Raw genomic sequence first — 9,608 nt, forward strand, 5'->3', positions numbered from 1 at the left:
GACTGCCCACCCAACTCACGCCCTGACCATACTAAATAAATACAAAACAAAGGAAATAGAGGTCAGAACGTGACAGTACCCCCCCCCCCCCCCCCAAAGGTGCGGACTCCGGCCGCAAAACCTTAACCTATAGGGGAAGGTCTGGGTGGGCGTCTGTCCGCGGTGGCGGCTCTGGTGCTGGACGTGGCCCCCACTTCACCATAGTCTTAGTCTGCCTCATTGTCCGCCTCCGTGGCTTCCTAACCATGGCCACTCTTCTCAATGGACAGAGGGGCAGCTCGGGACAGAGGGGCGGCAGCTCGGGACAGAGGGGCGGCAGCTCGGGACAGAGGGGCGGCAGCTCGGGACAGAGGGGCGGCTGCTCGGGACAGAGGGGCGGCTGCTCTGGGCTGAGGGGCGGCTGCTCTGGGCTGAGGGGCTCTGGCGCCTCAGACTGCGGCAGCAGCGCCGGACAGGCGGGAGACTGCGGCAGCAGCGCCGGACAGGCGGGAGACTCCGGCAGCAGCGCCGGACAGGCGGGAGACTCCGGCAGCAGCGCCGGACAGGCGGGAGACTCCGGCAGCAGCGCCGGACAGGCGGGAGACTCCGGCAGCAGCGCCGGACAGGCGGGAGACTCCGGCAGCAGCGCCGGACAGGCGGGAGATTCCGGCAGCAGCGCCGGACAGGTGGGAGACTCCGGCAGCAGCGCCGGAGAGGCGGGAGACTCCGGCAGCAGCGCCGGACAGGCGGGAGACTCCGGCAGCAGCGCCGGACAGGCGGGAGACTCCGGCAGCAGCGCCGGACAGACAGGACGACCTGCAGGGAGGAGACAGAGAGACAGCCTGGTGCGTGGGGCTGCCACAGGAACCACCAGGCTGGGGAGACCTTCAGGAGGCTTGGTGTTAGGAGGAGGCACCTGAAGGACCGGGCTGTGGGGGAGCACTGGAGCTCTGGTGCGCAACCTTGGCAACACTTCACCAGGCAGGACAAACACTCTAGCCCGGACCCTCCAGAGTGCAGGCACAGGTTGAACCGGGCTGTGGGTAAGCACGGGAGAGCTAGTGCTTACTACACGCACCTCTCCCTTAGGCTCCATTCCCACATTCGCCCGGCACGAGCGGAGCGCAGGCAGAGGACACACTGCACCCTCCCAGCGCCCCGGAGACACAGCACGCAGAGCTGCCGCAGGATACCCTGGACCAAAACTGAGTACCGGCGACCAGACCCGCTGAGCAGGCACCATACGCCCTGGCTCGATGCCCGCACTCGCATGACACTCTCGGGGGGCTGTCCTATAGCGCACCGGCTATGGACACGTACTGGCGACACCGTGCGCTTAACCGCATAACACGGTGCCTGACCAGTAACGCGCTGCTTATAATAAGCACGAGGAGTGAGCTCAGGTCTGCTACCTGGCTTAGCTCCACCCCTCATGTGCCTCCCCCCAAATACTTTTTGGGGTTGCCTCTCGTACCTGTCGCACTGCCGTGCTGCCTCCTCATATCGCCGCCGCTCAGCTTTTGCTGCCTCCAGCTCTGCTTTGGGGCGGCGATATTCCCCAGCCTGTGCCCAGGGTCCCTCTCCTTTCAGTATCTCCTCCCATGTCCAGGAGTCCTGTGATACCGGCCGCTGTTGTTGCTGCTGCTGCTGTCGTCGCTGTCTTTTACCACGCCGCTTGGTCCTGTTGTGGTGGGTGATTCTGTCACGGTCGTTCTCCTCTTCATCTGAAGAGGAGAGGCGAGAAGGATCAGAGGACCAAAACGCGGCGTGGTATGTGTTCATAGTGAATATTTAATAAAGAAAGTACTGAACACTGCATACAAAACAATAAACAAATAACGACCGTGACGCTACAAATTAGACCTGTGCTGACACAAGCCACTAACATAGACAATCACCCACAAACAAACAGTGCAACCCAGGCTACCTAGTATGGTTCTCAATCAGAGGCAATCATTAGTTGCCTCTGATTGAGAACCATACTAGGTAGCCTGGGTTGCACTGTTTGTTTGTGGGTGATTGTCTATGTTAGTGGCTTGTGTCAGCACAGGTCTAATTTGTAGCGTCACGGTCGTTATTTGTTTATTGTTTTGTATGCAGTGTTCAGTACTTTCTTTATTAAATATTCACTATGAACACATACCACGCCGCGTTTTGGTCCTCTGATCCTTCTCGCCTCTCCTCTTCAGATGAAGAGGGGAACGACCGTGACAGGCTGACACTGGTGTTTTTGGGTACTATTTAATGAAGCTGCCAGTTGAGGACTTGTGAGGCGTCTGTTTCTCAAATTAGACACTCTAATGTACTTGTCCTCTTGCTCAGTTGTCCCCCGGGGCCTCCCACTCTTTCTATTCCGGTTAGAGCCAGTTTGTGCTGTTCTGTGAAGGGAGTAGTACACAGTGCTGTACGAGATCTTCCGTTTCTTGGCAATTTCTCACATGGAATAGCCTTCATTTCTCAGAACAAGAAAAGACTGACGAGTTTCAGAAGAAAGTTCTTTGAACCTGTAATCGAACCCACAAATGCTGACGCTCCAGATACTCAACTAGTCTAAAGAAGGACAGTTATTGCTTTTTTAATCAGACCAACAGTTTTCAGCTGTGCTAACATAATTGCAAAAGGGTTTTCTAATAATCAATTAGCCTTTTAAAATGATAAACTTTGATTAGCTAACACAATGTGCCATTGGAACACAGGAGTGACGGTTGCTGATAATGGGCCTCTGTACGCCTATGTAGATATTCCATTTAAAAAATCTGCCGTTTCCAGCTACAATAGTCATTTACAACATGAATGTCTACACTGTATTTCTGATCAATTTGATGTTATTTTAAGTGGACAAAAAAAAAGTGCTTTTCTTTCAAAAACAAGGACATTTCTAAGTGACCCCAAACCTGTTAACATAAAAGATCATGTAGTGAGCACTACAATCACAAGTGTTGTGTACATGTTTTTTTTCTGTAGGACTCCAGTTTTAAAGAGCCCCAGACCATCGAGGGCCACAGGCAGGGGTGCACAAAGAATTGGGCAGGAAGACCTCGAAAGGGCTGCCCGACCGCAAGAAGAGAGGCTGGCCCGAGATGAAGGTTAGTCAAAACCATCGCCTGTGGTACTGTTAACCCTTTTCACAACATTATAATCATATCATAAACATTTGGCTGCGTTCTGCAATTTCATGTTGCTTCTTATCATTACAGACTAAATTGCAAAGAGCTGTCCTTTGAAGAAAGAGGAGAGGTGCTGGGTAGTCCATCTGGATATCTATCTACCTGTAGGTCTGCTAATTTGAAGTGTAAACCGTCAAGAGCATAGATATCCAGGAAAAGAGAACAGTTTAGTAAATCATTATAAAACCATTCCAAAAGCACAATCACGATGACTAGATGCTAGATTTTTGTATTGTTTCTCACGCAAGTTTATTGTTGCCCACACAAACTTCCCCTATTTACATGATTTAAATGTTAGGTTGTAGGCCCACCTCTCCTTGTAGGACCACAATTCTGAGTACTATGGTAGGTTTTCACACTTCCCGGGACCCACCAAGTCTGACAACAGGGAAGGCTCCGGTCCTTCCCAGCTCAAAAGGTGGACTTACAGCACCCTGTGTTGCGTGGCGACATCTCCTCGAAGTTGGAGCAGAGCTCAGCAGTTGTTGGCGGTGGCACTTCAAAGAGTCGTGGGTTATCTAATTGGGAGCCCAATCTTCTCAACACGGACTCTCTGATGTTCTGGGATGTCGCTGTAGTCCTGTAGTTTTCAATACGCAGACACTTCACCTTCAAGACTTATTGTAGAATCTCCTTTAGCTAAAAGATAGCAAATGTTATTCAGCGATTCTCAGGCAGCCTATTCTCAGGCACACTATTGTTACTGATGCATCACGTTGGATAACCACTAGCGACTTATTAGAGCTTTTGAACATTAAAAAAGTACAAAAAGGGACATATTGTAGCTTTAAGCGAGATTGTGTGTGTGTGTGTGTGTGTGTAAGTAACAAAGCTATATGTGCGTATGAGCAGCATGTGTGTGTGTGTGTGTGTGTGTGTGTGTGTGTGTGTGTGTGTGTGTGTAAGTAACAAAGCTATATGTGCGTATGAGCAGCATGTGTGTGTGTTTGCCTGTTTGTGTTTGTGTACTGAATTTAAAATATTTTTTCTGGGTTACAGTTCATATAAGGAAATCAGTCAATTTTATGAAAATCATTAGGCCCTAATCTATGGATTTCACATGACTGGGAATTTTTTAAACAATCAGGTCGGGGTGTGAATCAGAAAACCAGTCAGTATCTGGTGTGACCACCATTTGCCTCATGCAGCACGACATCTCCTTCGCATAGAGTTGATCAGGCTGTTTATTGTGGCCTGTGGAATGTTGTCCCGTTCCTCTTCAATGGCCGTGCGAAGTTGATGGGATATTGGCGGGACCTGGAACACGCTGTTGTACACGTCGATCCAGAGCATCCCAAACATGCTCAAATGGGTGACGTGTCTGGTGAGTATGCAGGTCATGGAAGAACTGGGACATTGTCAGCTTCCAGGAAGTGTGTACAAATCTTTGTGGCATGGGGCCGTGCATTATCATGGTGAAACATGAGGTGATGGCGGCGGATGACTGGCACGACAATGGGCCCCAGGATCTCATCACGTGCATTCAAACTGCCATAGATTTTTTTTAAATGAATTGTGTTCGTTGTCCGTAGCTTATACCTGCCCATACCATAACAACACTGTCACCATGGGGCACTTTGTTCACAAAGTTGACATCAGCAAACTGCACACCCACATGCCCCTATACACATGGTCTGCACATTGTGAGGCCAGGTGGACTTACTGCCAAATTCTCTAAAACGACGTTGAGATGGCTTATGGTAGAGAAATAAACATTAAATTCTCTGGCAACAGCTCTGGTGGACATTCCTGCAGTCAGGATGCCAATTGCACACTAGCCCAACTTGAGACATCTGTGGCATTGTGTTCTGTGACAAAACTGCACATTTTATTGTCCTTTTTTTTATTGTCCTTTTATTGTCCCTAGCACAAGGTGCACCTGTAGAATGCTGTTTAATCAGCTTCTTGATATGCCACACCTGTCTGTTGGATGGATTATCTTGGCAAAGGAGAAATGTTGACTAACAGAGATGTAAACAAATTTGTGCACAACTTAAAAATTAGCTTTTCGTGCATATAGAACATTTCTGGGATCTTTTATTTCAGTTCATGAAACCAACACTTTACATGTTGCGTTTATATTTTTGTTCAGTGTACATGCAATGTGTGTTTGCGCAGCCTGGCTCAGCTGTGCTTAGCCACTTCCAGAACTAACCCTCGCCTGGGGGACGTAGGCGATTATGCGCTCTTCCTCCTCTGAATCCCAGCACCGATTAGGACGCTTTACTGAACTCACCTGAGCCAGACTTCTGCCTGCATCAGAGCCAGGCTCAATACCTCACAACCAGAGAGAGAGAGAGAGAGGGAGCCCACTGGCCAGACTATTTTACTGGGTAGAGAGGGGGCATCGATAAGCCAGCTTTCTCATGTTGTCTTCAGTGTTGAAGTATGAGAGAGTGTAAGGGAATGAGACAAAGGAAACCAGTTCCTCTATGCAAGTGTTAGCCAGAATATATTCTGACCCTACGCATGCTTACTTAACTTCTAAGTCTTTCCAAACAGATTATCAACCATTTAGTATGCAATTCCTACTCATAATTGGTTAAAATCACACGATGCACACCTATGATGTCATTGGAAACACTGATCTTCCTCTATTATTTTTCTTTACTACAAAACATTGAAACGTGCCATTTTCACATATGTTGATGTTGGGGTGGTGCTGGAGACTATGAATATTAAGTAGAATATTTTAGAAATGTCTTTTTAACTGAACTTTGTCCCACTCAAACAGCTGAAGATGTCACGTGCTTCAGTCGACAACGTTCAGGATACATGCACTTTTTGCATCATGTGCAATGTCTCAGGAGAATGAGAAAAAAAACAGCGACAGATCCTACAGGTGACGCAAAAAGTCAGGTAAACAATTCTTTCCTGTGGATATTTTGATCTCCACTTCCTACCTTCAAAAAGGACAACCGGTGGAGTGTAAAAAATCAGTCGAATTAACATTCTGGATTGTAGAGACTCTTGCGTCTGTTTTAGAGCGACTGCTTTCAGACTGAATATTCATGGGGCAACCATGGTAATAATCTGATGTTTAGGCAAATCGACATTGGGTCTGACTCTATTCTGTCTGTACAAGTGTCAGATTAGAGGACAGCAATGTTTCCTTTTACATCTGGTTAACAATGCGAATGCTGAGATGTAGCTTTTGTGGTGAAATGTTTTTTGCTGTTGACAGTAGCCTATCACTTCCTGACATTTAAGCAATGCTTTTTTTAAACGCTTTCCAGACTAATATTTAAAGAACAGTGGGCTACTTTTAACAGCATGCGCATAAAAACTACAACATCATTACAATGTTGATGCGAGACTACTACAGTCCAAATGTAACGGTTTCCGCTCAAACTCAAAATGATACATGGACGCAGTTTGTAACAATACGATTGTAGGATTATGCATTTGCTACAAGATAACAGTTTTATGAATCCTTGTCCGAAGTCGGTAAACAGTACTTGACACCTCGCTTTTATTTTTTTTTAACTTACATATCCCACCATTTGATCTATTTTGTCCACATGTTTAACTGTCACTTGGCTACTGAAAAGAAAAGAGATGCTTAAAGCTGGCAGCTATTTGAAATGTAGGCTGATGTTCGGCTACAAAACGATCTAAGGAGGCTTTCATACAAAATTGGTTTGGAGAGGTTTTTCAGAACGCTAACGCCCCCCCCCCCCTTTTTAAATGTTAGAAACTCCTCCAAGGTACTGAGATTTACTTAAAATGTACAAATAGGCATACATATAGGCTACAACGTCGTAGGCATCTCTGAAACTTCCGCATCACCGTGCAGGCACCTGCAACCGGACTGGCAATTCTGGAGTCTGGACATTAAATCATGCACTTGCGATGAGCCGTCCCGTGGGGGAAAACAAAAAACATATAATCGGTTTCCACATACCTTCCTCAGCGTAACAGCCCTTGTTTCCATTCAGCAATAACATCCAAAGCACCGAAATTAGCGTTTTAAAAAGCTCCATGTTTGACTGTCCAGCGTCGCGGAGCTCTGGTCATCTCTCTCTCCCGCTCGCAACACACCACTTCGATGGTAGAGCCGTCCGGGCTAGTGCGAACTCCGCTCACTACGCCGCGCATTTGACATCTCGGGGGAGGGTGTTGCGCATCAGATTGACATCATGCAAGTGCAATGAAGGAAGAGTTCGAAACGAGGGTACAAGAAAGTCGCCTATCAAAGCGCACTGAAATGAATCGCAATGCCAGATGTTTTCACTAGTCAAATCTTCCCCGCTTTGTGAAACATATATATATATATTTGTTTCCACCTCGCCTTTGATTAAACTGAAGTAATGGCAGTGTTGGCTTGCCCGGTCGAACCTTCAGCTTTCAATGTGGGATAGGTGAGCGAAAGGCTAGCCATAATATTTACGAATCTTTCATTTAATGATTGGATCATATACATCTAGATGAAATTAATAGACTAATTAGATCTAGATAATAATGAAGGGAATGAAGCAAGGAGGAATGCAAAATCGAATGGCTATTAAAGATGGCTACAAATGTTGACTAGTTGAATAATTCATTAATGGAATAATTGTTCAACACTATTAGCTGACATTGGTCATTTGTTGTTGTCCAATTCTGAAAAATCAAACGACAGACTAGTCCTTGTATTATTCAGTAGTATGTTGAGATATTGTAGTAGCCTATAGGCTGCGTTAAGCCTACACTGTGTTTATTGCAGCCTGTGTATACTTTTTTGAGTAATGATTGCCAAAGGAAAGAGAGAGAATGAAGGAAATTGGATTCAGTTTCTCTGATTTGCATCCTGTACAAAGGAATACCTATGCTGCAAATAATTTGAGTTTATTGTATTGACATGTGTGGGCCAAATTGAGCATGTTATTTTTTTTCAGCTGAGGAGGCAAAACAGTTCATTGGTCTTAGTCAACAGTAACATTTTTGCAAACAGACCAAACTGATGAGGTGAAACAGGTTGTGTCTCACAATTTAAAAATCAATTTATCTGCATGACAGCTAAAGGCAGATGTTGTGGACTTCGAAACCTTTTCATTTTTTAATGGAATCCTTTGCAGTGTTATGGTTAAGCAACCCAGTCGTCAGCTCTCGTACATTGGTACAAAGAGTTTTTCTAAAACCCGATTACACAAAAAGACAGCACAACTAGTCGAATATCACGCTTGGTAGAAAGGAAAGGCTTTCATCCCAGCTTTAAAGTACAGAGGCAAAAACACTCTGATTTGGATCAGAGACAGTTGAGGTATTTAGCATGTTATTGTCATAATTATTTAATGCCTGCACAATTTTCAAAGCTTGGTCTGTGTCAAAATGCTTGTATGAATAAACATATAAATTATATAACAGGTTAAATCTAACAAGGTGGACCGATAAGGGATTTACAATGCATAGACTGCCATAAAACAAACAGTTGAAGTCGGAAGTTTAAATACACCTTAGCCAAATACATTTAAACTCAGTTTTTCACAATTCCTGACATTTAATCCTAGTAAAAATTTCCTGTCTTACGTCAGTTAGGATCACCACTTTATTTTAAGAATGTGAAATGTCAGAATAATAGTAGAGAGAATGATTTATTTCAGATTTAATTTATTTCATCGTATTCCCAGTGGGTCAGAAGTTTACATACACTCAAGTAGTATTTGGTAGCATTGCCTTTAAATTGTTTAACTTGGGTCAAACATTTCGGGTAGCCTTTCACAAGCTTCCACAATAAGTTGGGTGAATATAGGCCCATTCCTCCTGACAGAGCTGGTGTAACTGAGTCAGGTTTGTTGGCTTCCTTGCTCGCACAAGCTTTTTCAGTTCTGCCCACACATTTTCTATAGGATTGAGGTAAGGGCTTGGTGATGGCCACTCCAATACCTTGATACCTTGTTCTTAAGCCATTTTGCCACAACTTTGGAAGTATGCTTGGTGTCATTGTCCATTTGGAAGACCCATGTAGCTTTAATATATCCACATAATTTTTGTTCCTCATGATGCCATCTATTTTTTGAAGTGCACCAGTCCCACCTGCAGCAAAGCACCCCCACAACATGATGCTTCCACCCCCGTGCTTCACAGTTGGGATGGTGTTCTTCGGCTTGCAAGCCTCCCCCTTTTTCCTCCAAACATAACGATGGTCATTATGGCCAAACTGTTCTATTTTTGTTTCATCAGACGAGAGGACATTTCTCCAAAAAGTACGATCTTTGTCCCCATGAGCAATTGCAAACAGTAGCCTGGCTTTTTTTATGGCAGTTTTGGAGCAGTGGCTTCTTCCTTGCTTAGCGGCCTTTCAGGTTATGTTGATATAGGACTCTGTGGATATAGATACTTTTACTGTGGATATAGATACTTTTGTACCTGTTTCCTCCAGCATCGTCACAAGGTAATTTGCTGTTGTTCTGGGATTGATTTACACTTGTCACACCAAAGTACGTTCATCTCTAGGAGACAGAACGGGTCCCCTTCCTGAGC

The 9,608-nt window shown here is 45.6% G+C and overlaps 1 protein-coding gene across 2 annotated transcripts in view; it reads right to left on the minus strand.

The window, feature by feature from the left end:
* LOC110487605 (ephrin type-A receptor 7-like) overlaps positions 1-7,295 on the minus strand; it is a 186,975-nt gene extending 179,680 nt beyond the window's left edge. For both annotated transcript variants that reach the window (XM_036971408.2, XM_090228176.1), the window contains exon 1: positions 7,051-7,295. In XM_036971408.2, coding sequence (XP_036827303.1) covers positions 7,051-7,129 — 79 coding nt within the window. In that variant the 5' untranslated portion in view covers positions 7,130-7,295. The remainder of the gene's footprint in view (positions 1-7,050) is intronic.
* Between the last annotated feature and the right edge of the window lie 2,313 nt (positions 7,296-9,608).

The sequence above is a fragment of the Oncorhynchus mykiss genome, chromosome 30, assembly GCF_057628025.1.
Source record: "Oncorhynchus mykiss isolate SJ-2025 chromosome 30, ASM5762802v1, whole genome shotgun sequence".
In the NCBI taxonomy this organism is placed as follows: Eukaryota; Metazoa; Chordata; class Actinopteri; order Salmoniformes; family Salmonidae; genus Oncorhynchus; species Oncorhynchus mykiss.